The 27965-nt window shown below is 57.9% G+C and overlaps 2 protein-coding genes across 3 annotated transcripts; both read right to left on the bottom strand.

The window, feature by feature from the left end:
* Positions 1-79: 79 nt before the first annotated feature.
* Positions 80-20959, bottom strand: SETD1A (SET domain containing 1A, histone lysine methyltransferase). Of its 2 annotated transcripts, none has more exons than XM_074322652.1 (19): positions 20800-20959; positions 20057-20221; positions 19744-19839; positions 17721-17991; positions 16534-16655; positions 16091-16320; positions 14983-15832; positions 14064-14849; positions 13378-13554; positions 13195-13282; positions 12340-12497; positions 12129-12216; positions 10109-10432; positions 3609-4637; positions 3055-3227; positions 2852-2962; positions 2575-2694; positions 979-1116; positions 80-895 (listed from the first exon to the last, which is right to left on the bottom strand). In XM_074322652.1, exons 2-19 carry the CDS (start codon positions 20204-20206, stop codon positions 722-724), a joined length of 5085 nt encoding a protein of 1694 aa, XP_074178753.1. In that variant the 5' UTR covers positions 20207-20221; positions 20800-20959; the 3' UTR covers positions 80-721. The 2 variants fall into 2 exon arrangements, with proteins under 2 accessions (XP_074178753.1, XP_074178754.1); XM_074322653.1 differs by having other exon boundaries at positions 10109-10378.
* Positions 20960-23145: 2186 nt separating this feature from the next.
* On the bottom strand, positions 23146-27867 carry ORAI3 (ORAI calcium release-activated calcium modulator 3). Its single transcript, XM_019717212.2, has 2 exons — positions 27401-27867; positions 23146-24633 (listed from the first exon to the last, which is right to left on the bottom strand). Exons 1-2 carry the CDS (start codon positions 27626-27628, stop codon positions 23977-23979), a joined length of 885 nt encoding a protein of 294 aa, XP_019572771.2. The 5' UTR covers positions 27629-27867; the 3' UTR covers positions 23146-23976.
* Between the last annotated feature and the right edge of the window lie 98 nt (positions 27868-27965).

Below are 27965 nucleotides of genomic sequence, written 5' to 3'. Positions count from 1 at the left end.
TTCCCCTCTTCACTTGTCCCACCCTCTGTCCTCAACCCCAATCCCACCCTACTCTTCCCCAAATATACCAAACAAGCACTTTTGTACAATAAAGTTTAATCACAATTATAAAAATGTGGCATTGGGTTTGTGCTATTAACATATGTACAATCCAGCCCAACAGGAAGGGCCTGCCCCCTCCACCACCCGGCCTGGCTCTGCGAGCCTCCAGACACCAGGGTGGGAGGGTGACCCACGGGGCCTGGCAGGAACAGACGATGAGGCAGGGTTCCAGGCACAGAGTCCCCAGGACTGGGGGGCGCAGGCCCCCCCAAGGGGAGAACATGGCCACTGCCCCTCGAGACCCCTAAACTGGGGAGGGGTGCACGCAGGGCACAAAGGGGGAGCCCCATTAACACAAAGCGAGGGGGGTGTGCATCCCCCAAGGACAGGATCTGTACAGGCTGGCACCCCAGGTTTCCACAGGAAACAGCTGCTGGCAGCTACAAAACATTTACAGCTTCTTCTCCGCAAAGAAAAAAAATTAGGGGGTGGGTGAGGAGTGACAGGGGAGGCACAAGTTGCCTCAAGGGGCTGAGGCTCCCTTGCAAGGCTCAGGGCTCCCCGCTCCATATTCAGAGTTGGGGGCATGTGGGCCCTCTTGAGCCCACTAAGGCTAGGGGGCTGGGAGCTCAGGGCACCAAGGGGAATAAATAAGGGTGCGGGCGCCAGTTGGCCCACCTCAGTTGAGGGAACCGCGGCAGCTCTCGGTGCCACACAGACATGGGATCTTGTTGTCCTCCAGCGGGAACTTGTAATCGTAGGTGATCTCCTCATCCACGCCGATGGGCTGCTTGGAATAAATCACGATCTTCTTCTGGGCCTCAATGGTGATCACCTTGGCATAGCAGTTGGGCTGCGGGGGTGGGAAGGCAGAGTGAGCTGCGCCCCGCCCACTGCCCCGCCCCGGCCCGCCCGCTGGCCCCGCCCCCCACACACCGTGCAGCAGTGATTGATGAACCTCGCCAGGTTGCCACACTTGGTGGCGTCGATGATGGTGTCGTGGTCCACCCGGAACAGGTAGCTGCTGCCAATGCCCTCCTGTGCATAGCGCTTCTCCCGCATGTCAGCCACCATCTGGTAGGGGGGGTGCCAAGTCAGGGAGCCGCCCCCCAGCTTCCTGCCAGACCAGTGGATCCCCCAGCCCTGTGATGGGAGTCTGGATAATCTCCATGACCCCCTGGGGCCACTGCAGGTCTCCTCTGGCTCCCACTCAGCCCAGGCGTGGACACCCCAACGTTGCGTCCCTCCTACAGCCACCCCACTGTCCCTTCAGCTGCTATTTAAGTCACTCGGAGGACCCCAGGCGGGGGAGTCCACACTGGTCACTGGGCAGAAGCAGCCACTGGCCCCCAGTAGAGCCCCCAGTGTGCCGTGGGGCTGGGGCAGTTCCCGAAATGACAGTGGCCGTTTCATGGACCAAACGCGACTCGCCTTCTCCCAGGACCCACTGGCCTGTCACATTCTTAGTGACAAGGAATAACTCTTCCCTAGAAAGTGGGGCACAGCCCCCTGCACTCTCCCCACAGGGGGTCTCTTGCTCAGGGCTTCAATTGCCAGCTAAGTGCTGGGGGCTCCCCCAATCGTCCAGCCCCAGCCCCAGTCCACCTCAGGGCCTGCTGGGTGTCACCCTCTAGAGGTCCCCCGGGCACTGGCACTTCACGTGTTCCGACGGGAGCCCAACTTGCCAGCACATCTGGAGTTCTCCTCATTCCCGACTCTGGCGCGGCTCCAGCCCCGCCCTCACTCTCCAGAGCAAACTTGTGGCCTGGCCTGCTCCTGCCAGCTCCTTCGGCTGCCACTGCCTGGCGCAGGTATCCCGCCTTTGGCTGGTCTCTACAACAGCCCCCCACTCCCCACTAGTCTCAGTCTAGTTCTCTCTTCGCTGGAGGGAGCTGATGACCCCCAAAGTCCCCTCTTCACGCTTAATGCTCTGCACTATTCTAACCATCGGTCCGAACCTGACATGGTTCGTAAGCTCTGGGGAGTCTGGCGGCCACCGGCCACCCAAGTTGTACGCTGCAGCCACTGGCCTGCAGCTTCCCAACTCGCCTCTGCACCCTCCGGACACGCTGCCTGCAGGCCCTGGTACGTGCTGCGCCCCCACCCCCACCTGGGCCTGAAGCTCCTGGTACACACATCACTGCTCAAACGCCCTGGCCTCTCTGCGCTTCCCTTCTGTATTAAACAAACGCCATTCTTTACTGGAGTTGCCTGTTCAATACCTGTCTTCCCCACTGAACTGAGGTCCTTAAAGGCAGATACAATATTAGTCTTGTTTCTTGCTGGGTCTTTCCATCTAGTTGACTACTTTTCTAGGACCCATTACCCATAGGGAGGGCGCAGGGCGGGAGGGGGAGGGGGTGAGGGAAGGAGGGAGGAGGAGGAGGAAGGGAAGGAGGGAAGGGAAGGAAAACAGGACGCTGGCTGCACTGGCTAATTCTTGGAAGGTCTGGGGGGCTCTGTGCAGAGGTGGGGGGCTTCAGGTCGGCACCCCACGCTGCCATCAGACCTGACCTGGGCTTGGGGCCTCACCTGGCGGATGTTCTGACCCACATACTCGATGACCATCTCATCTGCTGCAATGGGTTCCATGGCAAACAGGCCCCACTCGTGGATCCGGCTCCGGCCGAATCGGAGCTTCTTCTTCCGGAACTACAGGCAAAAGACAGGCTGCTGGAGGCCTCCCTCATGCAGCCTCCTGGCTGTCCCTGCAGCCCTCCAGGCCAGGAGCGCGTTCTGGCTTCCGGGCCCACCCCCACCCCTAGGGGACCCCACGGGGGACACTGCCCCTCCCCAGCTCCGGGCGCACCTTGAGCTGGTTCAGCTTCAGCAGGTCGCTGTCCACGATGGCAGAAGTGCCGATGGCACTCAGCAGCCGCCGCTGCTCAGACCGGCGCTCGGAGAGCACCCGGTTAGTCCCCTGTGAGAAGCGGGACAGCAAGGGGCAGGTGACGACAGACCCCTGGGACAGGGGAGCATGCCCGCGGGGCCCGTGCCAGGGCAGGGCCTCACCTGAGTGTCCGCCCCTTCCAGCTGCCGGGCTGAGACGGGGCACACGTCCAGGTACCGGTCCTTTTCCTTCTTGCTGATGGGGTAGTAGCCTTCGCTGCGGGCCGAGCCCGTCTGGTGCTCCCGGGGCCCGTCCTGGGGCCGCCGCCGGCGTCTGGGAGCGCTCAGGTTGGTGAGTGCAGGATGCGTTAAGGAAGACAACGGGTTCCTGCCGGCCAGATCCCTGCAACCCCACTCCCGTCCCCCTAGGCCCAGCCCAAGGCTGACCTTCGCGGGAGGGCCTGAGCATATGGTGTGAGGAGGACAGAGGATGAAGAGAAAGGAGTCTTAGAGACCTTTTCTGCCAGAAAAACTTTGGGAGGTGGAAAAGAGGCAGGAGGCAGAGAGAAGGGTGGCTTGGTGGCCAGAGGAGAAACACCATGCAGAGGAGAAAGCCAGGAGGCCGGAAGATGGCAGAAAAGTGGACAGGGAGGGCGACACTCCCAGTGCCTCGGGAAGGCGGCCCCACCCCACTCGGGGCGTGTCCCCGAGGTGGCCAGCACCAGGACTCAGGATATTGGTGTGGTGGACCCAGTGGGTGTCGTTGAGCCAGTCCGCCCCGCTCGTCTGCTGCAGCAGCTGCTCATAGGTGAGCCGCAGGTAGCCCATGTCCTCCAGGTCCAGGCCCGAGTTCCAAATGTCATACAGGATGGTCATCTGCTCAAACTCGCTGCGAGCCTCGAAAGCGGAAGGGGGGGCTGGGGGCGGGGCCGGGCGGCGCCGGCGCGTGTGCGAGCGGAGGCTGCGCCGCCGAATGGCCCCGTCGCTGCTGCTGCTGCTGCTGCCGCTGCTGCTGCTCTCGGACGACTCGGAGCCTTCCTCCTCCGCGCCCGGCCCCTGCTCTCGCTGCGGCGGCTTTGGCTCCTCTGCCTCGGTCACCACCACCTCCGGGGCCTCCAGGACCTCATCCGCTGGGGAGCTGAACAGGGCGGCAGGGGCGGGGGCAGGCTCCGGGGGCCGGGGGGCCGGCGTGGACGGCGGGGGCTTGACGGCCAGAGCGTAGTTGTGCTCCAGCAGGATGTGGCTGAGCAGCGGGCCCAGGCGGTCGGCCTCGTCCGACGTCTCTGTGGCCTCGGAGTCGTCGCCAGCAGGCAGGGCGGCCAGCCTGCGCCGGGCTGGGGTCAGAGCCAGGTCTGCCAGCACTGCCAGGTCCACCTCTGTCCCCGACTCAGCCTCCTCTTCCTCAGTGGAGCGTCCTCGGCCGACAGCCCGGCTCCGACCTCCTCGGGACACCTCCTCGGGCCAACTCTTGACCAGAGATGCGTGGTCCAGGGGCAAATTGCGAATGGTCCGCTCCACGCCGCGGGGGACTTTGCGGGAGCTGGGGCCAGGAGATCGGACGTGCAGCGGGGCCGCCGGGGAAGGCTCTGGGGCTGGTGCCTCCTCCACGGCACAGAAGGACACGGTTTTCCGGCGTTTCTTAGGTGGGGGCAAGAGGGGGATAGGAGAGGAGGGGCGCTCATGAGGGCGGGGGGCAGGGGTGGGAGGCTCAGCTGGTGGCTCTGGCGGGGGCTGCGCCACTCGGGGGGCTGGCTCCTCTGCAGAACCTGGGGAAGGAAGCAGCACAGGGAAAGGGAGAGCGTCAGCTTCTTGGCCCACCATCGTCAGACTGACCAGCCTCCCGGGGGCGTCCACAACACCCCAGCTGCCTCTGCACTGGAGGGGCTGCACTCATTCTGTCCTCTGTCCCTGAAACACTCCTGCCCGTCACACCTGCAGTGTCTTCAGCGCTGTGGTCCCCTTCACAGGAGGGGTTTGCACCTGCGTGTTCATACATTCCACATTACTGAGCACCAACTTCGTGTCAGGTATGGAAAAAACACTGAGCAGATACTTCGAAGTCCAACAATTACACGAAACAAATTACAGCCCCAAAGGGGGAGGGGGAAGTGGGGGGGGGGCTCAAAGGAAACAAACCCTCGGCCTCGAGAACTATATCCACCAAGTAGGTGTCAAGACGGAGATACTTTTGCTGGCAGCATTTACAGTGAGGGTGCAACAGCCACATCTGAACTAAAGTATCCATTATTTCAACCACAAACAACATTCTATTTAGTGAGGTGAAAGAGATCCAATGTAAAAAGCTGAATCTTTGTATTAAAATATATTATAAAATTTGCCTCCTCCCCACTGCCTCCCAAATGGCACTGGGGTCTGCTCAAGTGGGGAGGGTGTCAGGAGTCTCCCCTAAAGAAGCTGAAAGGCAGCTGACACCCCAAAGATGAGGCTGGGCTGGGGGGGTACCCGGCCTGTCTGAGTAGGCCCTGCCATCCATCAGTCCCCAGCTGCCGCCCCCAGGACGGGGAGTGCACCCTCCCTCTGTCGGGACCCTCCAAATCTGCTGCAGGTGGAAAGCCCTTCCCCTGGAGCGGGCAGACCCTGCCCTGCAGACCTGAACCGTCAGACAATCCCCGTGAGGCCAGTCTACGCCTCACCCGCTCACCCTAGGTTTTAGCCACCCAAACCCACATGGCCTTTTAGGGTCCTGGCGCTTTGCTTATGGGTACGTGGTTCCCTTGGTTTGGAATGCCTCCCCCCCTGCCCATCGGCAAAGATGACATGCAGCTTTTAGACCCAGCTTAATGCCGCCTCTTCTGTGAAAGCTCCCAACTTCCTCAGATGTCGGTAATATCTTCCCTCAGAACCAGCAGGCTGGTTGGTGGCTCTCAACTGCCCGTCTTCAAGTTGGCTGCAGCAGGTTAATAGCTGGTATTGGACGCCAAGCACTAATGCACACCTGTACATGTGTTAACTACTCATCTAATTCTCCCAGCAACCCTAGGAGACGGGGACTAGTATTAATCCTATCTGACAAACAAGGAAACTGAGGCAGAGAGAGGTTAGTGACCTGCTCAAGGCCACACAGCTAGCAAATGGCAGAACAAGGTGTGCCCTGGGCAGCCCGAGCTCAGTCCATGCTCTGGCCTCCCGCACTGGGCCTCAGGGGTTTCACAGCTGCCTCTGCCGCTCAGAGCTGGACGACACCTGCACCAGGCCCAGTCGAGCAGGCGGTCATCACGTGTCCACTGCCTGTGCCCCCGTCCAGCATCCTGAGCAAGGTCCTCGGCTGCGCGTCCCACGGCCTGAGGCCCTCTGGGGTCCACTGTGAGGCCAGCGAGGTTCCAGGAGCTCGGCCCAGGCTCTCCAGGGTCTGGGAGTCCTCTCACCAATTCTCCCAGAGTTTTGGGGCAGCCTCCCCTCTGACCCATCCTCCCAGCCTGGTGCCCTATGCCCTCTGGAAGCCTGGCTCTTGAGGAGAACAAATGCCAATCCAGGCTCAGCGTCTTCACACAACATTCCCTGCCCTAAAGGACACCTTCCCTTTAGGGAGACAACTTTCAGGATAGCTTCCCAGCATACACAACTCCCAGAAGCCACTGTTTCTACTGTAGGACCTGCCCTGCTCTCTGCCCCCCGACCCTCATTACCTGACGGCTACCTGACCCTAGTAAGCCGAACCAGAGCCTTCCTGAGAAGGAGGATCTAGGACAGGACGTCTGTCTGAGGGCGAACACCTCTTATGGAACAGACAGCAGAGGAAGCCCATTCGCAGGAGAAGAGAAAAACCCGATCAGAAGACAGAAAAAAGCAAGTCCTAGAGACACCAGGTCCCGTCTTTGGGTTCCACCAAAGCCCCCTCCCCCAGGCTCCTGCCATTCAGGCCACACAGCCCCCTATCTGGTCGCATTTGTGGTAACTGGGATTTCCCTCTCATTCTCTAAAAGCCAAGGGACCTGCTTTAATCGTCCTCTCGTCGCCCACCTTTGCCATCTGCCTTCGGGACTCTGATGTCCCCCATTTACCCGATTTCACATGTCCAGTAACCTCTTTCATCCTGCTACCCTTCACCAGTCACACACCTGACCTTGTCACCCAGAGCACAGTCCCCCCTTGGACCCTGACCCTCTCACCACAGTTTCCCAGGTCCTTTCAGCTCACCCCAGGGCACCCTTGCAATTTCCCATGCTCTCACCGCTCTCCAGCTCATCACCCTCCTCCCAGATGCGCTTCTTTCTATCTTTCTTGTGCCCAGGCTGCAGGCACCCTCACTTTGCCCTCTCGCAGCACTTTCCACCCTGCAGACCCCCCAATCCCTGCCACCTCCCCTCCTTTACCCCATCCTCCACCATCAGGAGGGCTTCTGATTCTCTGGCAAACCCAGCCAGCTTTCATCCTCACTCGCCTCACTTTCCAAAGCTCCTACTTCACCCTAAGGCTCAGAAAACTTCCTACTTTTCTGCGGCAGAGTGAAAAGGAGGCCTTGAGGCACGAGCCCCCACGTGTGTCTACGTCCCCAGGTGTGCTAACCCAGCAGGTACGCCTCTCTCCTGGTTCCTCTACCGGCTCGGGAACACACTAAGTCTCACCTCCTTTGAGAAGCTACCCCTCCCCCATCCGCCCCGCATTCTTTCTGCGCTGCCTCCAATCACAGCTGGGTAACCTCAAGTAGTTCCCTAAACCTCGACGTCCTCTCCTGTAAAATGGGAGTAAGAAGGATGTGGTGAGGCTTGAACGAGAAAGGGAAAGTGCAGGTCTGGAGCCTGGTACTCAAGATACTCAATAAATGTCAATGAGTGTCATTAATTACACCCCCCAACTCCATCTCTTCTTTCCCAACATTACAGTCCAGAAGATAGGCCAGGGCCTGTCCTCACTCCTTCACACCCCATAACTTGGCTTCAGTCTGACCCACTCCACTGAAACTGATAAGGTCACCAGTGACCTAACTGCCAAATCCAACAGACACGTTTCCTATCGTACACCCTCCCCTGCCGTCTGCTGATACAAACCGCTCCCTCCTCCTGAGACTCGAGCTGTCTGCTTTCCTTCCCACCTCGCTGATCACTCCTTTTCAGTCCCTCGGGCTCTGTTTGCCCACCTGCCTCCTGGAAGACTGCAGGGCTCTGGCCCTTTCTCTCGTTTCATACATCCTCCTAGGCTAGACAAGCACACTCACACCCACACTGTCACTGCTCTCAAGTATCGGCCTCATTCCCAGGGCTTCAGATCTATTGCTTCAACTACCTGTTACTCAACTGGTGGATTTCTACCTGGCGGCCCAGAGGCATGACAAACGCAAGCCCAACGAAACGTACCGGCTTCCCTCCTAACTCGGGTTCTCCCTGAGCTTCCTGTCCTGTTAAGTTTAACCAAGTGGCTCTGTCTCCTACATTTCTCTCAGGTCCTCACCCCACTTCTACTTCCCACACCTCGTAACCACCCCGCTTTAGTCCACGCCCTTCACTCACCTGCACCCCCTCAAACCTTCTCGTGGGCTTCCTGCCCGACCACTTTCCTCACAGCTTCCAAATCCCTCAGCCTCTTGCCAGACCCATCTTTCTGAACTGCAAATCCGACCACGTCCCGCACTTTCTTCCCACCCTAATGAGAAAGAGGTACCATACTGATAACCTCTGACCAATGACGCCACCGGCTCTTCTGCTACCGAGAGTGTCTGAGGCCGGCGGGCACCGTGGGGTGAATGAGCCTCCACGCCTCCTCTCCAGGGGTCTGAACCCAGACAGAGCGCCCAGCACAGACCGCCCAGTGTGTGGTCCCCTCATGTGGTCACTGCCTCTCAGACTGCAGAGTCTCAGTCACGTGCTGGAGATCTCTGAGGACCGGGCATCTCTCGGCAGGTGTGCACAGCTCCTCACCCCCCAGACCACCCTGCCCCACAGCGCCCCGACTGCCCGCCTACTTACGGCAATGGCCTCAACCTTCCTGCACCAACTCCGGCCCTTCCCACGTTCTCTCCGCATTCCATCTTTCCAAACACAAATGTAAGCCTGTCGCTCCTCCGATGGCACTCCACTGCCTTCAGGCGACGAGTAAACTCCTCACGTGGCCTCTCATTCTGCACTGCCCGGGCCAGCCCTGCTTCCCCGCTCACCCCAACCCCCTCCTTTCAACCCTCCAGGTTCGCTTCCTCTCCTGCCTTCCTACACGCCGCTTCCATGCCTTCAGGCCCTGGCACACGTTCATCACACCCTCCTGTGGGATTGGCAGGATTTCCCAGCCCTGTGAGGCTTCAGCAGGAAGGACGTCCTCACAGGCGTGACGTCCCCACAGATCGCAGATGTGCTCAGCTTCTCAGAGTATCCTGTTCTTTCATGGTGCTTATCACAGCTGGAAATCAGATTCTTAGCTTTCATTACTCAACTGTCTCTCTCCCTACAGACCATAAGCTGCACGAGGGCCAGACGGGTTGTGCGTACACCATCACAGGCTCTCCCCTACGCTACGTACTCAGTGAATAAACAGCGGTTGCCTGAACACACACAGTTTGCGCAACAGGATAAATTACGCGTGTGTGCTAGAAAGTAACATTTGAATGTGTAAATCCACAAAGGAAGGCTGAGATAGAATTAAGTTCTGAGTTAACGTTTTTGGTAGTTGTTTTCTACCAATCTGTCCATTTAATCACATGCAAGTATATACTACACATTAAGGAATAGGATTTAAAAAAAGCATAGGAGGAACTGGTTGGGTTGGGAGTTTTTTCCTTAACACTTTGTAAGCGGGCAGTTTCCCGCCAAATCGCGTCGTAACGCGGGGCTTTTTTGACATTTTCTCGCCAAAATTAGACTTTCCGTAAAATATTCATATCTTTCGATCTATTTGATATTTTTCTATGAAACTTTCAGTGTTTTAGTTTAAAAAGAGGTCTCTATTTATTTACTTTGCAAAATTTTTGCCGGTTCCAACTAGAGGCGATATGACGAGTTTACTCGTTTCCCGCAAAAATTAACTTACTTGGGAAGAAACCACTCTGCTTTACTTCAGTAGCCAAGTGCCTGGTCTGGCTCTGAAGCCACTTACGGCCACACAGCTGGAGTGTGTTGGGCAGTAAGCATCCTCCAGGGACAAGTGACAGGACAGTGACTTCTGCCGAACTTTGTATGTTGTCCAGCAAAACCATACACGTACGCACGGCTGATAAACGCCAACCCCAACACTGTCATGGACTCATGGACACACACACACACCCTTGTAAAGCCAGCTCCGCGCCACCTACCTGTAGGCCTTGCTGGAGACCTCTCCTGCTCGGGCAGCAGCGTGACGGGGGAGCCCCCCACCTGCTCTGGCCTGGGCTCCTCCACTGGGGCTGGCAGGGGCGCAGGGATGTCTCTGGGGGGCGGGGATGCCGAGGGGATGGCTGCTGGCGGCTCTTCTTCCTCCTCCTCTTCAGAAGAGGATTCAGATGACGCCGAGGACGCCGAGGAGGAGGATGAGGAGCTGGACGAGCTGCCACTCTCGGAGTCCAAGGCGCTGTCGTCGTCCCCATCTGAGTCGGCATACAGAGAACATTTGGAGGACGAGCCGCTGTCCTCGTCCTCGCCTGCAAAGCCAGAAGGGGCAGTCAGGCGAGGGGGGAAGACCCTCCCTGGGCCCCGCACGGGTCGCTCGCTGACTCCCCCACGAGAGTGTGTCAGCTTGTGCCAGGTGGGCCAGTCCCGCCCGCAGGGGGATAAACCCCAGTGGGAAGGGTGGGGGGCCGGGATCCTGCCTGCACGGCCAGCTCAGGGGAGGCGTTCCTGTGATGGGGATACTGAAGGTGAGGACGACGATGAGAATGGACATGGGGGCTAAGCAGGATGTCAAAGGTCAAGAGAAGATGGGGTGCTGGAGACTGGCGAGCAGCCTGCCGACGATGGGAGCTTTTCCCAAAGTGCCTGGACGACAGACTGAAAAAGGGCTCCGAGGTAGGACAAGCTCAGGAAACAGCACAAGCTGTGCCTCTAGATGATAACACATTGGAAGGGCTCTAAGAAACTAAGAGTTCTGCAGCCTTCAAGAAACATAAGTGGGTAAGTTGGAGTAGAAGGCGGGGGCAGCCAGGCAGGGGTCTGGGGGACAAGATGGAGCTGAACAGGGAACGCAGGGGCCAGAGCCTCAAGGGCCTGAAGCGTCAGGCTGAGGAATCGCCTGTGGGACACGGGCAGCCAGGAAAACGCAGCGGAGGAAGAAACAGGATCCGAAATGGTAATCCCATGAGCAGGCTGGAAGATGGGCTAGGACATGGGGGAAGGATGGAAACAGACAGGGAATCCTGTGGACACTCCTGCAGCCTCCGAGTGAGAAAGGCAGGGCAGCAGGAAACGAGGAGCAGGTAACACTTCAGAAATGGAGGTGGCAGGACTGACTGACACGAGGCGGTGGCCCCGCGGACGTGCGGGGCCTGCACACACACCCCCATACACAGACGACCTGTCCTGTGCTTCACTGCGGCGGGTCTCAAGTCACCATTCTCACCGTTCTGGCCTCTGCGGACACGGCACCTTCTTCCACCATCTGACATGAAACAGCTGCTCTTTCCCCAGCCCCCACCGTGTCACTACCTCACTAACCTACGTTACCTTCCTCCAAGCACTTATTTGTGCCACAAACGCTAGCTACCATTTGGTCACTTGTTTGCCAAGTCTCCTCCTCCCCACCACTGGTCACAAGCTCCACAAAAGCAGGACCCACATCTGTCGTGGTCACTGATATGTCCCCACCACCTACAACAGTGCCTGGTACAGAGCAGGGCTCACGACATAGATCTGCACAAACGCGTGAAAAGACACCATGGACGCGAGCACCAGTGAGTGTGGAGGGGCAGACAGGTGTCGCTGAGGAAGAGAAATTGTGCCTGCGGACGGCAGCCGCAGGGAAGGGAAGAGGGAGGCACGGCTTGGTGGCTGAGCCTTAGAGACAGCTCACAGCTTCCAGATGGAAAGGCACAGTCTGGTGGCATCGGGGACAGCAGGAGAGGCACCCCGTGTCCCGACTGCTCAGCAAAGGATCAGGCTCTGCCGGGCTGCCTTAGCGGGTGCTGCATTGGCAGCAGAGCAGAGAGAAGGGAGCACTCCGGGTCCTGGGCTACTGTTTACAATGGGCCCAGGCTTCCAAATGGCAGGACTACAAAGTTGATTTGCGGGAGGACACAGGTGGCCGTAAGCGAGCAGGAAGGTTCTGTGGGTCAGGAAGGGGCTGCCCGGGGAGGGCGCTCCTTTCCCCCAGGCTGGGATCCTGCCGCCTCCAGCTCTGCTCACCATCCGATGCCTCCGTCGCTTTCTTCGCAGCATCCATGGCTTCCTCATGCTCTTCATCTTCCTCGTCTTCCTCATCCTCATCCTCATCCTTAAGGAAAGGGACAAACAGGCACTCACAGGAAGGGGCCGCTGGTCCTCCAGAGGACAGAGCTGCCTGGGCCCCAGCGCCCAGGAAGGAGGCGGGCCCTGCAGGCCGGGTGCCGGCTCGTACCTTCTCCGAGGAGGACTCCTGGGACGCCTCCTCTCCCTCACTGTCCAGAGCGAAGGCCTTGCGCTGTTTGCCCTGGGCCTTGCTCCGCTCTTCGTCTCGCTTTGGGGGTTTGGTCCCCGGCCGCCCCGGCTCTCCAGCCTCCTTCTCCCGCTCAGGATCTAGGTACCGGGAGTAGCAGTTAGGGCCATGACATGAGCAGTGACACCACCGCTTCCCGACCTTGCGGGACGGGCTTCGCGTACACTGACCTTCCCGACCGTCCCACAGACAATTTATAGCCAAGAAGTTGAAGCTCAGCAGAGAAGCACAAGGACCTCAGAGGCTAATTAACATCTGATATGGTTTTAAACGCATCACACTCGTTTTGCCTTTCACTGTTTTCTGGGCAGCGGACTGACTAGGCCTGGTCCAGGAAGAAACTACTAAGGCCCAAGGTTCGCAGGCAGACGTGCCGACAAGGGAGTGGCCCAGCCACAGACGCTGTCAATTGGCGGCTCGGGCTGAGGCCCACGGGTAAGGAGGTTCCAGAAGGGCTTAAGCGTTAGGCAGCAAATGTGGGGAGATGACCTAGCCCCCCTATCTTGTGACTTTAGATGCTGCAATTAGCATTTCTGTTTTATAGTAGGAAATTGAAACAGAAAACTTGACTCAGCATAGCAGAGTAAGAACCGTAACTAAAACCCCAGGAGTAACCCGCCTGAAGCTTCTCAGCCCTCAGAGCTGCTTCTTACAAGCCTGCCTCCCCATCTCCACTGCGCCCTGGCCTGGGAGACCGCACCCCTTCACCCGCCTCCGCTTTCCTCTGGGACTCGCAGCAGCCTTTGCCTCTCTCCTTCTACCTGACCTCCCACTCACCATCTTCATCCTCCTCAGCTGGGGTGGAAGGTCGGGGCCTCTTTTCCTCACTGGCCTCCGAAATTTCTGAAGGCTCTTTTCGCTTCACCTGACAGACGGGAAGAGACGAGGCCCGCTTAGAGCTCAGACACTCCGGGTTCCCAGCCACCCCTCCCCACTGGGTGAGACCCCAGCTCTGGGCACCTTGAAGGACGGCAGCCGCAGGGCCCCTCGCAGGCCTGTCCCAAAGGCGAAGGCCTCCACGCCGGTGGTCCCCCCGCTCTTTGCCCAGTCTACAAGGGACAGCAGGCCTGGCTCCTTCAGCTTCGTCTTCTCTTTATCTTCCTCCTTGGCTTGCTGTTTGGCTGCATTCTGGAATGGCTGTGGGCACGAGGGGACTGAGCCCGGATCCCTGGCGCCCCCTCCTGCCTCCTGCCAGAACTACACCCAGGCCCCCGGTGCACAGAACACGCCTCCTGGCTCATCTATTTGCCTGGCGCCCGCCGTCCCTCTGCTACACCAGCCCCTGGACAGGCATTTCCTCACAGGTCTGCGAGCTTACAGGCCAGGACCCTGAAGACATAGCTCCTAGCCTCCCCACTCTACAGACGGAGACGCTGCAGATTAAAGCCCAGAGACAGATACCGAAGGGCCTCGCCCACCACAAGCAGGCAGCAGAGCCGGGACAAAGCTCTTCGGGCTCGTGCTCTTCTGCGGTGCTGTGCGCCCCCAGCGACGCTGCCCACCTGGTGTCCCCCACGTGCCCTGTGTCTGTCCACGTGCCCTCACTGTCCGTCCCTTTCTCTATTCTGAGCGGTGTCTCCGAAAAACCTGAGGTCTGTTTCCCCCAGTGGAGCCCCAGCTTCCCCAGGGCAGGCCCTGGCCCTCACCTTGGCCTTTTCCTCCTTGCTCTCCCACCACTGGTCGAATGCTCCGAAGGCCACGTTCTCCACCATCTTGCGGTTGAGATCTCGCTGCATTATGCTCTTCATCTCCTGGACCAGGGTGGCCAGCACGCGGCCCACGGTGCCGGCCGACGGCAGGGCCTTGCCCTCTGCCAGCTCGGCTTCCTCCCTGGGAGGCAGCCGGGCCTCCTCTCCTGAGACTGAGGACGAGGGCAGAGGCTCGGTGGCCATGGGCAAAGGCAGGTGGTACGCCTCCCGGGAGTAGGCCCCGCGGCCTTCTTGCCCTTGTGTGTACAGGGCGTAGGGTAAGCCGTAGGCCGCCTCTTGGGGTGGCGGGAACGGGAGGAAGGCTTCCCCAAAGGCCCCGCCAGGGGGGCCCGTCGAGGCTGCAGCCAGTCCCTTGCCCTGCCGCAGCTGGTGCAGCCGAGTCAGCATCTGGGTCTGCATCTGGAAGGACATGGGCATCCCTCCCCACTGCGCCCCAAGTCGGTCCATGAGCTCCAGGGAGTTCACAAAATCATAGATGTGGGGGGGTGGCGGCGGAGGCGGCGGGTACTCAGGGGGCGGCGGTCCCTCAGGTCGGGGCGGGAGGAGGTAGGCAGGCTGGTGGGGAGGGTAACCAAGGGGAAGGGAAGCCAGGTAGGGGGGTGGGGGAGGGGGCGGAGGGGGCGGGGGCGGAGGCTGCTGGGGGGGTGTTGGGGCCGGAGGGGGTGAGCCGCCCCTGTCGTCATCGGAGATCTCCATGTCCTCTCCAGAAGAGCATGGAGAAGCCTGCGGGGCGCAGAGGAGGGTCACAGGAAGCTTCTGCCATACCCTGGGCTTTCCCGCAAATCCCTGCTTTCTTGCCAGTGCCCTCCCTGCTCCCCTGGGCCCGACTCCACCTCCCTGACCCCGGGCACCTCACCTGGCTCTGCCCATTGGCCTTGGGGGACTCCCGGCCAGCCACTGGTTCCCCACTCCCTGTAGGGACCACGTCCTCAAAGCTGGCTGGGGCTGGAGGGGGGGTGCAGGGCCCGTGACTTGGCCCCGCCGGCACCTCCATCCCTGTGTCTCTGGCCCCAGGGCCCGTGGTGCTGTTTTCTTCCTCTTCCTCTGTGTCAGAAGCCAGGAAAGAAAACTTGGAGCGCTGCTCCTTCAGCAACATCTCAATGCGGGAATCCAGGCTGCTGTGCTGAGCGAAGGGCACACTCTCATTGGTGGTCTCTGGGGCTGGGGAGCCGGAACGGGCAGGTGAGGCTGGGCGGGGGGAGGTCCGAGCTTCTTCTCTCTCGGGGCTGAGCCCCCCAGCGCCGCTGCCTCCACCAGGTTCGGGAGGCTCCGGGGGCGGAGCCTCTGAGGTCGGTGGCCGGTAGTCCTGGTCGGCGGGCCGGCTGGGCTCCGGGGGCAGGTAGGAGGTGTAGGCAGGTGGAAAGCGTTCGGTGGTATTTTCAGCAAAAGGTGCCCCAGGGGGCTCCTCCCGAGTTGCCCGGCGGGGTGGGAAAGAAGGATGGCGCTGGTAGCGGTTCCAGCTTTCGTAATATGCTGGGTAGTTTGAGTCCGAACCACGAAAATGAGAGGACGAGGAAGAGGAGGAGGAGGAGGAGGACGAGGACAGGGAGGAGGAGGCGGTGGAGGAGGTGGCGGTGGCTGCAGTGGTGACAGAGACGGCGGCAGAGGTGGTTGTGGGCGCCGAAGACGCAGAGAAGTGGCGGCGGGAAAAGGAGTCCTGGTAGCTGTTCTCTGCCCGTCGGGGCTTGAAGGAGGCCGACGTGGCGCTGCAGGGAAGGGCAGGGCGTCAGTGCGGCTGGCGGGGCTGTGGCGAAGCCCAGGGTCGGCCTCAGCACCCAGAGCCCCTCCGCAGCCCCCAGAGACACACTCGCTGCTGACACTCAGCCAGCACGCGCCCTGAGAACGGCTGGATCTAAGAGAAACTAGGACAAGTTATTCCCAACTCCTTCTTCGGGACTCTGGGTTTCTTCTTCGCAGCGGCAGCTCCCAGAACCTGGGGTTCCCAGAGGGTATGAAGTCTGTACCTGCTGGAGTAGGCAGAGTCCTGAGAGTAGGGGGTACTGCCCCGAGACGTGTACGGGGTTCCTTGGGAGGACTGAGGGGTGAACTGGCCAAAGGAAGATGGGGTGTCTTGCCGGCTGCTGGAAAAGCTTGTGTCCTGGGAGCAAGGGGTGCCGTTGCCAGGCGTGCCCACCCCAGCGGTGCCTGCCGGGTAGGCAGCCGTGTCGGAGGAGGACCGGCGGCGGGATTCGGTCTGCAGGGGAGAATGGAGCACGCAGAAAGGAACAGTAAGTGCCATTGAACAACTTACCTTTCTCCAAACCAAGAACCCCAGTTCCCTGTCTTTTGAAAGCATCGAGGCATCTTTTCTTGGCTCTTCCAATACTTGCAGAACCTCCCGAAGGCCGGGCGTGGCACTCAAGCAGCTGCTCACATGGTGAGAGCTATGGCCCCACAGGCTTCTCACCGTCTCGGCGGCTGCACTGGAACCCTGGAACTTCTCACTCAGGGCCTTGCCCCCTGTGGGCACCGTCTGAGGGGTGTAGGAGCCATTGACTATCAGCTCATAGTACTTCATGCGCTGTTGTCCTGGAGGAAGAAACATGGGGACCCACAGGGTCAGATGGAAGCGACAACTCCTTCCGGATTTGGTCTTCTCACGTCGTCCTCAGGTGTCAAGGTAAATATCAAGTTTGGGGATTTCAACTCTTCTACCTTCTGTCTCTATCTCTGGGACCTTCCACCTCACCTCCACCTGACAACTACTACAAACAACATGGAGTATGACACTTCGTTTTCTCAGAAGGAGTTAATATACTGGATGACCACGGGGAGGGAAAAGCGTCAGTGCCCCTTCGTTAGAGGCTTAAAGAAAATGGAGCTGCACAAAGTCACAAAGTTGGTCAGAGGCAGAACTGGAATTCAAGCCCAGGTCGTCTGGTGCTAGGTCCTATCACGCTCTCATTCTACAAACTTAACCTAACGGCAGCCTCAGGGCTAAATCCAGCCCACAGCTGTTTTATTTGCCTCATAGTCACTTGAAAAAACAAATTTTTTTTCTTGGTGGTGGGGGGGAACCCAACATTTTAAAACCATGAAAATCTAGACTTCTGGCTTTATAAAACCGGAATATTTGGCAATATTAGTCCTCATTCCCACTTGCAAATTGGCTGATACCAGCTAAGGACTGTCTCCTTTAGCTGGCACTGCATTACAGCTCGCCAAAAGCCCCACCCTCCCTGTTACCCTGACACCGAAGCCGAGAGTTCTTCCCTCACTCACCTATACAACAGGTCCCTAATTCTCAATCCAAAATTTCAAAACCCCAAAACCTCAACACCCAGTATTTTGGGGAATTCAGTGTCACAAGCTGAGCTGAGCTGAGGCTACTTACTAGTTTTCATTCATCCTACCTAGTGTGACCCTTCATCCATTTTCTTACAAGTATAGCCACGTGCTCCCCAAGCCTGCTGGAGATGACACAAAACATTATGTACCACACACCTCTGTGAGATCCTAATTCCAGAAATCCACCTGGCTCCAAGAGGCTCAGGTGAAGTATTGCGAATCTGATCGCCCGCCTGGCCGCAGCAGGCATTGGGGGGTACGGTCTCCGCTGGCACCCCACCGCGAAGGCGGGCAGGGGAGCCTCACCTTTGATGTCGAGCTGCGCATGGATGATATTGCCCATGACCGAGGTGAGGTGGAGGTTCTTGACCGTCTCCTTGGCTCCCCGCGTGCTGGTGAAGAGCACGCGGGCCAGGCCCAGGTGCTTGCGAGTGCGGGGGTGAAGGAGGATCTCTACCTCCTCCACCTCGCCATACTTCCGGCACATATCCTTCAGGAAAGTCTCCCGCACGTTGTCGTTGAGCCTTGCAAAAGTCACCTCCTTCAGCGGGATCTGCCCGATGTAGAACTCATCCAGCTGCGGAGAGGACGAGAGCTCAGTGTGGGGTCTCAGAACTGACCTCTGTTCCTTTGTCCTTTGGGAAACTTAGAGCAAGAGTCGAGAGAAACAGAACTGGGAAACTGAGAGGCAAGGGAATAGGAAGGGACCCCATCAAGGGATACATCAATTTTGACCCCTCTTCCCTGAACTCTTCTCACCACAGCACAATGGCAAGAATCGGGAAAAGTAATGTATAAACTGAGAAACAAACACACACGGAAGGAACTATTTGTAGAGAAATAATTCACTAACAGCTTTTACAAAGTAATCACCATGGACGGGGCACTAGGAATCCACAGATGGACTGCTGGCCCACCGTCTGGGAAAGTCGGCAAGACAGAAAGACACACACAATGCTAACAGGACACAGGAAGCGCTGGCAGAGGTGCAGACAGGGCATACAGGAGCCCACAGGAGGAAACCTCTGTTCAGAGTGGGAGGCAGGGAAGATTGCATGGAGATGGTGTCACTCATCCTGGGCTTTTTGGATAAGCAGGAGTTCACCACCATGACAAGCACTCGGAAGGCACTGGGTAGAAAATAACTTAGCATTTCCTGGAAATTGAAAAGTGTTATGGAACACAGGTACGCAGTGGCAAAGGCGGAGGTGTGTCAGTTATATGTATCAATACGCAAAAACATAGACTTGGCAACCAGAGTAAACTCAGAGAATAGTGAAATTAAAAAGACAAAATGACAGCACAGTGGAGCATGAAACGGAGAAAGGAGGCAAGGAAACCAGGTGAAATGAAATGAACACGAGCCTACATTAAAGAAATAACAATGAACTAGAATTATTAAGATAAAAATATATATTTAGAAAAAAGGTGAGAAAAAAAAAAAGAAAAAAGGGTCAGCAGAACTTTGTTACAGATGATGTGATAAAACACAGGAGAATCACAGAATGGTTCCCGGGTGTCTAACTTGTGCAGCTGAGTAGATGGAAGGGAGAGCAGGATTAAAGGGGGAAAGGGAATTTGCTTTAGAGTCTGAGACGTCCGTGGGGCCTCCAGGTGGAGCTGTCCCACTCCCAGGCACCTAAGTCTGGAATTCTAGAGATTGATCTCATCTAGAAACCAAGATTTGGAAGTCATGGACATTTCAGCAACAGTCAAAATCATGGGGGTGAAAGAGATTGTCCAGGCAAAGTGTACGAAGTTAAAAAAAGAGGGGTGAGAGAACCCAACACACAATTTATTGATAAACGAAAAAAAAGAAAGAGTTAGTGAAGAAAACTACGAACCACCAGTTTTCTAAGCCCAGCCTGCTGAGTATCCTGCCTGGTCAGAAAATGGGAATCCTCTGAGGAAACGTGATGGAGGATCCAATGGCCAAATGAAGGGTGAGGCACAGAGGACTCCAGGGATGGGGTTCCTGGCCTTGACACTCCCCTTAACCGTTGAGAACCTGGGGTATCACACCAGGGCACTGTCAAGCTGTGCACTGTCTAGAATACAGAGTGACAGGGAGAGCAACTGAGCCTGTCTTTATATTATCCTTCAAGAAGTCAACACTCCTGTTTGGGACCCCTCACCTACACCTTTCTAGAATGTGAACCACACCTCCTGTCCAGAACAATCCCCCCTCACAGCCTCAGACACTGCTAGACCTGGCTGAGATCCTTTCATTGGAAAACTCCCTTTTATTGGCTACAGTTCGGCTAGACAGCGAGGACCGACCCCCACACCCTCCAAAGGCCACCACACCAGGACACCAGCAGACACATACCTTAAATTTAGGGACTGGGAGGGAAAAGTCTCTGTTTTTGGACCTGACATGGCAACGGGGGTCTTGGAGGTCTTCGACCGGTATATACTTTGAGTCCTAGAAAGGAAAGCAGGAACGGAAAGAACACAATGTGAAACCACATTATGGAGCGCAAAGAAGCCCATCCGGAGACCCCTATGCAAGAGCTGGCTTCTGGTTACCCACTTTTTAAGCAAGCAGGTTATGGATATGGACGCTCTGGAGGCTGAACAGAGCTAATAGGAGAGTGGGGCCGGAGTTCCCTGGCTGGCAAGGAGCGGCCCGGGGCACTCACGTTGACACTGAAGTGGACTCCATCGTAGCGGTACACCTTTTGCGAGGGCCTGCGTAGGGCAGGGTCCAAGGCAGGATCCACGATGAGCTTGTAGTTCCTCCACTGGAAGCTCGGGGCCTTCTGCCCATCTCCCCCACCTTCCTGATCCATCTTTGCTCATTTACACTGTGAGGACAGAGGAACACGCAAGGGCGGGGGCGGGGGGGTCAGGTCTCAGGCCTGCCTCCCTTGCTGCCCCTCACCGACGAGCCCAGACTCCGGGTTCTCTCATCTCCCCAGTTTCCACACCTCCCCGTGACCCATGGCTTCCCCCGATTTCCCCTCAAGTACACTTTCACCACAACACCCCATTCCCTCTCCACCTCCCAACTCTCTTCGCAGACCCCAGGCCCATCTCGAGCCCCGGCTCTCCCCAGCGCGCGCCCCACTTGGCCTCGGCGCAAGACCCCTCCCCCGCCCCCTGCCAGGCCCCGCCCCCTCCCGCCTCCTCACCGGCCAGCGGCCCGGGCCAAGCCCGGCTCCCGCTCCCACACACCCGCTCGCGTCCCCGCGCCCCGATCCTCCAGCCAAGAGGTGGCACCTATTCGGGGCGTTGGAAACACCGCGAGACCGAGCCCGAGACCCGGCTTCGGCCCCGAATCTGGGCAGGGAGGTGGCGGGAACGCGCGCCGCTGCCCTCTCCTCCCGCCCCGGCGCTTTCTGCCCCCCCCATCTCCGCGCACGCGCGGCGCGGCCCCACTCACCCGCTCGTGTCGAGCGGCTCCCCCTCCCCCCACCCCGCGCGGCACCTTAGTGGCGCGAGGCGGCGGCTGCGGCGGCAGCGCGAGACCCGGCCCCGCAGCGGTGGCGGCGGCGGCGGCGCCCCCCCACCACCACCTCCCCGGCGCGCGCACCAAACACCACCGCCACCTGCGCGAGGCCCAGCGGGCACAGTGTCGACATTCGCACTTTCGCCACGGGCGCCACCGGGAGACCCACGGGGCCGAGGATAGCGGTTTCGCCTCGGCCGGCGCCCTATGAGGGTCGAGAGTTGCGGCCCAGGGAGCCTGGAGATGGGCCGCATCCCCCGGAGAGTGGGTTTCTCCACGACTATCCAGCTGCTCTGGACTGGGGTCGTTGACGAATCGGCGGCGACGAAAGCAGCGACTAATCCCTGAGGAAAAGGGGGCGGGGCGGAGGGGAGGAGGCCAGCCAGAGCTGGGGAGATGAGTGGTGCGTTGAACGGGCGCAGATTCGTCAGGCGGGCGGGGCGAATGGGTGGACGGGACGCGCGCTCCTTCGTTCCTCTTGCCTGCCCCTTTCTTGCGCGGCCAAAAGTCTAAGAGGCTGCAGATTCGCCACAGGTCCTGGCCCCAGCTGTTTCCTCCCTTTCCCCGCCTTGGTGGACTCAAGAAAATAATGCCTGGTTAGCCAAGCCCTGTTGGCAGAGTCGGCCACTTTTTATGGATCTTTCTTACTAGCACAGCTCGGGGAACTTCCCAATTCCGACCCGGGGAAAATAAATACGGCCCAAAGCTCCTCTCCGAGTCCGATGAGAATTTTCGGCCGAGCCTAGAGGCCTGAGTAATTCGGGGGAACTGGCCTAGCGAATCTGCGAATTCTCCTGTGGGCGGAGCCAAGGCGTCGTGCGCAGAGGGCGTGGTCAGAGCGTACCGAGGCCGGCGTCGCGGGGGCGCTTCCTGTAGGACCCACCGAAACGGGGCGGGGTGGGAGGGGCTCCCGGGAGGTGGAAAAATACAACGAACGGCTGTGACTCAGGCCGTTTCCCTGGCGCCTCACGTAATGCAGGGAGCGTTTTCCTCCCGTTGTCCCTCTTGGGCCTCTCGCAGTTGAAGATGCCCACTTGACAGATGGGGAGACTGAGGCCTGCAGAAGGTGCCACATTTTCCCCTACTCGGCCCACCATTGGTGCTCAAATCCGAGGCTGTCTTAAAGTTCTGTGGTAAACTTGGTGCGACCTAAAGGCCCTTAAATGGGTCCTGTAAAAATTAAACTAGGTTTTACGGGAACTAGGGTGGGCTTGTCGATTCTCCAAGCATCATGGTCCCAGTGCCCGCCGTTTTCAGCCGCGGGGGGGGGTACCTATGCTTACGCGGTCCGGCCGCTGGAGGGCAGCACCAGCACAAGCTTACACCTGGGACCCCTGGGCTAAGCCCGCCCTGACGCTGGTCACCCTTTATCTCTCTCTTGGATGCAGGGTGTCCTGTGTCCAGATAATGGCATTCCCAGGAGGCCCCTCTGCCTGAGCTCAGGATGCCCTAAGACCCAGACATCTCTATCTACAGCTCTTGCTGTATGACCCTGGGCAAGTCATTGACTTCTCAAAGCTTCAGAGTCTTCCTCTGAAATGGACATTAATCCCCGTCACGCAGGACTACCGTAAGTATCAGAACAGCACAGGAAAAGCCCCAGAAGCTGGTTCATGCAAATTCACCATTTTAAGTAATAGGAAAAGAGCAAAGGGAGACTTGTTCAAGACCTCACACCCTAAGAATGGAAGAGAGAGGATTGGAACTCTTTAAATATTTGAGGAAAATGAAGCTGGAAAAATTCATTTACATGGAAGCACGGGTGATGAGATCATATCCCTTTCTCTTGTCCCAGTGGAAAGGTAGGGGTTCCTTTTCTCAAATCAGAGATTCCCCATGTCAGGGTAAAAGTAGTCCTAGTTTTAACTGACTGGCTGTGTGGCTCTGGGCACAATCCTGAGCCTCAGGCCTCAGTGTCCTTACCTCTGAAATGGAAACAAGAAAGACGTCTCGCAATGGAGGTGAGGGCTCGAGGAGATAACCTAAAAGCGCCTCATATGTAGTAGTCACTCAAGAAAGAAACTTATACTAAATCCTTAATGGAAGAGAGAGAACCTGGGCACGGGAACCAGAGTGCAAAGCCCTTTGCCTTGGAATAACTGAGTCTCCACCTGCAGAAGCGACCGGCCCGTCAGCACCAGGAAGGGCTCATACCTGGAACCCACTCTCCCCCAACCGTGCCCCGCCCTCAGGTACACTTGCCTCTCTGCTGGGCTTTTAGGAACAAGTCGCCCGATCCCAGGAGGCCTCCCCTTCACCCCATTCACAGCCACAGGGACATCTGTGAAATACAATTTATTATACAAAACAAGGTGCATCAAAAATTCAGTGTCAGGATACCAAAGGCTCGGGAGGGGCTGGACCTTCTCCTTTAAAACCTCACCCCGACCCTTAATAGGTAGTCAGGCTGGGGCTCACAGGCCCTTGGTCTCCAAAGACCCCCATGCCCCCTCCCCCAATCCTGGCACAGAAGAGTGAGAACCAGTTATAGAAGCATCAAGTGTGGGTCTAGGAAAGTTGGACAGGCACTTGAACCTCCAAAAATAGGGAGGCTCCTCCTAAGAGAGGCTGGACCTACGCCAGGGCAGAAACGCCCAAACCCCTCTCTACAGCAGCTACAGCAAGAGTGTGGAACCCATCAAAATCTGGGGATGGGGAAAAGCTTCCTGATAAATGGTAACCACAAAATCGATTCTACAAAACTAATAGCAAGGGTTTGCTGCCTTCTGGGCAGCTGGGAGGGTGTCACCGGACCTCTACGTCCTGTATAGGGGCAAGTAGCTAAGGGTCAGCACCAAAGGTCTGACCAGGGTCTCCCTGCCTCCCCTCCACCTATCCCAGGAGCCTGGACTGAGCACTTTTCGCTCGCTCCTCCAAGCCAGTATAGAGCAGAACTTACAAAGCCCATGGGCAGGCTGACAGGGAGAATCCCTTGGAATGTGGGAGCTGCCCCCAGGCCCCGCCCACAGGACCCTGCTGGCAGGAATCTGGTCTCTACCTGAGAGTGGCCTCAGGAAGTGGCTCCAGGCAGTCAGTACAGCGGTCGGCAGACCTGGGATCTCTGGTTGAACCCGGAGGGAGGCAGTGTTTGTAGAGGTGGCCACACCAGCCTCACACAGCCTGCAGCTCCCCCTGCAGGCGACTCAGCTCCTCTAGCTCCTGCATGTGGCGGTCTGTCTTGTGTGCCACCAGGGAGCGGTAGAAATGCAGAGCAAAAGCCACAAACACAAGCCCTACGGGTACCATGATTGCTGTGGAGGCCATGGCTGCTTGCCAGCCTGGTCCATGGGCCCCACCACCACAGACCTGCCGGGGTGGGCAGGCCTCAGACGTCTCAGCCTGTGGCGGGGTCACAGGAGCAGAGGATGGCTTGGAAGCAGGACTAAGGGAGGTGGCCACGGGTGGCAGAGTCCCAGGCACGTGGGAGGGTGGTACCACAGGGGCTGGTGTGCCCACGGGGGCCCCAATGGGCACGAACTTGACCCAGCCAACCAGGACAACTTCAGCAAGGAAGAGGAAGGTGCCCAGGGCAGTGGAGAAGCCCCAGGCCAGCTCCACATAGCGGTGGAGTCGCTGGTGTGGAGACTGGTGGACAGAGTTGAGGTTGTGGATGTTGCTAACAGCTTCGATGTGGGGCAGCAGACACGTGGAGACCATGAGGGCAAAGAGGTGTACTGCCACCAGCACAGTGGTGCAAGCACTGAAGGCCACCAGCAGGCCTGGCGGGTATTGGTAGTTGTTCTCCAGCTGTACCTCCACCATGGCCACCTGTGGGGACAAGAGACAATGGACTCAGCGCTTGTAACCTCCTCCACGTAGCGGGATCTGCCTGCTCGCGCACATCCCTGACATAACCTTAGGCCCTAGAATGGTGCCTGGCGGAAGGAAACAAGGCTCCCATCTTTGTTGAGTGCATGAAGGGGCAGCCTTGGCAAGGCCTTGGTTCTGGGTCTTGGTTCTCCCACCGAGCTATCAAGAGGACTGGGTGACACGTTTCTGACAATCTTACCTCGTTACAACAAACGGGTTAAAAAGCACAGATACTGGAGCTAGGCTGCCTGGGTCCCTGCTCAGGTCCACAAGCTGTGTTGTGTTGAGCAAGTGACTTAATTCTCTCTCTGTGCATCAACTTCCTCCTCTGGAAAATGGGGATTAATAACAGTACTTACCTGCCTTACAGGGTCGTTGTGAAAATTGAATTGATGGTATATACATCAAATTATCAGAATAGTGCAAGGCATGAGTCAGCAATAGGTGTTTCGGTGATTATTGGAGCTAGTGCCGAAGTGCAAGGCCAGAGTTTGCAAACTGGCACACTATGAATTCAAGCCAGCTTGCAGACATGTTTTTCTTGGCTCATACAGTGTGTTTCTTAAAGAATTAAGTTGCCAACTTTTAAAACTCAGATTTCATATCAATATCCCTATTTCTAGATCCTCCAGAAAATTTGACAGACCTGGTTACACCAGGCCCATATTCTGGCATGGCCACTAGCAGCTAGAGTTGAGTCACAGCTGCTGCCTTGGGACAGGTCACATATATCCTCAGGCCCCACACAGCCAACTTGGTGTCCATATTACTTGCCTGGCCCTTGTAAACATTTGATGATCCTGTTCTAAACTTGTATAAATTTGGACTCTAGAACCAGACTGCTTAAGTTCCAATACTGCCACTTACTTGCTGTGGGACCCTGGGCAGGTGTCTTAACATCTCTGATCATGTTTTCTCATTTGTAAAATGGCCATAGTAACGGTACCTACTTCATACGATAATAGAAAGATGATAAACACAGAAGCACTACCAGCCTGATACTTAGTGACAGTTCAGTACTATTTTGTATATTATTCTAACCCAGGCCACCGGGATTCCAGAATCTGGATATTGTCCCAGCCTCATTCTTGTGGGATCCATTAGATTGCTCCGGGCTGAGGGAAGGAGGAAGGTGCAGAGTCTGGAGAGTGGTAGTAGGAAGACACGGCTGAGTATTTTGGGAAATTGGGCCATGACGTGTGTTAGCAGGTGTCTTCTACAGACAGGGATCTGGGCCAGGCCGTCCTGGTATCTCCCATAGCCTGACCCAGCCACACTCTCCCCTGGCAGGACCGGAGCCAATCCTGCCCCCAGAATGTACCCATCTGGCCTCTTGATCCTGCAGAGAAGATCCTGACCCTTAAGCTGTGACCCCAGCAACACGCAAGTCCAGCAGCAGGCCAGGCTGTCACCACGGGAACAGCTGGACCACAGGGTTTTGGAGGTGAAGGTCCACGGAACTGCTTCCCTCCCTCTGCGGTCTGTACTCCGTCCCTAGATGACCACATCAGGAAGCATGGACTGGCCTGTGGACCGTGGGCACCGTGGGCCCCCACACAGAAAACCATGGACCTAGGATAACCGTGAGAGGTAGAGACTTTCCTTTTCAATCATTTCAGGTACAGAGGCCGTGACCCAGAGAGGGGCAGGGACGAACCAAACCCCCTAGTGCTATGACCCTTCTGTTCTCACCTGCATTTGATCCCGGCAGCCTAGTCCTATGAGGACTTCCCCCCACCCCCAGCTGCTTCCTCTATCCTGTCACGGTGGTGGGGAAAGCCTGGACCAACAGTCCAGTGACCCTGGGTGCTAGTTTATTCTATATCCTTCACCTACTGAGTGCTCTTGGCAGACCCACTGTCCCATCCTGGGCCTTGGTCTCCATGCCTGTCCAATTGACAGGAGTTGGAGCCATCTTTGATGTGTGTCTTGCTCTAACGTGCTTGGATCTAGGATTTGCTGACAAGAATCAGCTCATCCTGGGGCAGGTACTTGGCAGGCTACAGAGGGCACACCCTCCACCGTCTCACCTTTTCCCACTGACCTGCGAAGTGCTGGCCTGTCCAGGGTGACACAGCTGGCCACAAGCAGGAAAGAGCCAGGACTTGCGTCTGTTGACTCCTCACCCGGAGGGCAACCTCAGTACCACCTTCTACGAGGCCTCCACTGGGACCGTTAGCTGATAGCATCTTCCCACACCCCCAGTGTATCAGCTTCCTCATCAGCTTCTTTTCCCAGAGGCTCCCTCACAGCCACTCTCTCTTCGCAAAGCTTTCCTAGGCTACACTGAGCACCGTTTGCACCTGCTGGGGCCAGCTCTCCTTGGGATGCGCCCACCTTGTTGGGTGACCACTCCAAGTTTATTCTTTGACTCCACCCCCTTCCTGCCCGGTGTCTACAGCCTCCACCCAGCTCTGATTTGCCTCTGAAGTCTCGTGGGGATCCGGTAATCACTCCTGCCTGGACTATGCTTTCGGACTCTGTGACCCATCCTTGCACATGTTATATGCCTCAGTGCCACCTCTGGTACTTGTTTATCGTCCCTGTGGCCCAGCTCATGCCACGGGTGTTCACACACACACACACACACACACACCCATTAGAAAGGGACTTGTGCCGCCCATTGGGACCCCGTTTGCTCCCCTTTCCCCGTCGCCCTCCTCCAGTGGGTACCCGTTTACTGTGCCCACGACCCCCGCGCTGTGCGTGCCTTCCCTCCCCTCACCATGGCGAAGCCCGAGAGCAGGGCAGACGTGCGGCTGGAGGCTTTGAGCTTGGCCCGGCTGAGGTAGAGGCGGCGCCAGCTGAGCGCCCGCAGGGAGTGCTGACTGGCCCCCATGAGGTCCAAGTAGCCGCGGTGCACGAACTCTCCGTACGTGGCCGAGCCCGCGGGGCTCTCGGCCTCCGGGTTCAGCGGGGCCTGTTCGCCCGCGTCCCCCTCGCCGCCCTTCATTCTGGGGGCCGCGGCGCCAGACTGCAGAGCGGTCACGGCGGGGCCGAGTCGCCTCGGAGTTTGCAGGAGGGCCGACCCGGGCCGGGGGGCGGCCCCATCCCCCGGTGGGGCGAGCAGAGATGCGCAGGCGGGCTCCCAGAGAAAGGAGGCCCCGGGCGGAGGAGGAACTGGCGTCTACTGGGAGCCCAAGGGGCCGAAACAGGACAGCACAGGCCGAAACAGGAACTGGGGCGGAGGCGGAGCCGGGTGGCCACATGATGGGGTGGAGCCGGGGGGTGGGGGGTCTGTCGGCAGAGCTCCCGAGAGACCCCGCGACCCTAGACTTAGAATGTCATCC

This window comes from Rhinolophus sinicus, linkage group LG18, assembly GCF_036562045.2.
Source record: "Rhinolophus sinicus isolate RSC01 linkage group LG18, ASM3656204v1, whole genome shotgun sequence".
NCBI lineage: Eukaryota > Metazoa > Chordata > Mammalia > Chiroptera > Rhinolophidae > Rhinolophus > Rhinolophus sinicus.
This window is presented reverse-complemented; position numbering and strand designations above follow the sequence as displayed.

Bases quoted from the DNA above. Each gene is read 5' to 3' on its own strand.
- SETD1A (XM_074322652.1), bottom strand. From the start codon at position 20,206: ATGGATCAGGAAGGTGGGGGAGATGGGCAGAAGGCCCCGAGCTTCCAG. The intron at 3,228-3,608 runs ATATCCTGAGTC...CGCATCCTGCAC, and splicing joins CCACTGGGTCCACCACACCA to TCACCAACCTGAGCGCTCCC. The intron at 1,117-2,574 runs GTGAGGCCCCAA...CCCCCCTACCAG, and splicing joins TGGGTCAGAACATCCGCCAG to ATGGTGGCTGACATGCGGGA.
- ORAI3 (XM_019717212.2), bottom strand. From the start codon at position 27,628: ATGAAGGGCGGCGAGGGGGACGCGGGCGAACAGGCCCCGCTGAACCCG. The intron at 24,634-27,400 runs GTGAGGGGAGGG...TTGTCCCCACAG, and splicing joins TGCTCTCGGGCTTCGCCATG to GTGGCCATGGTGGAGGTACA.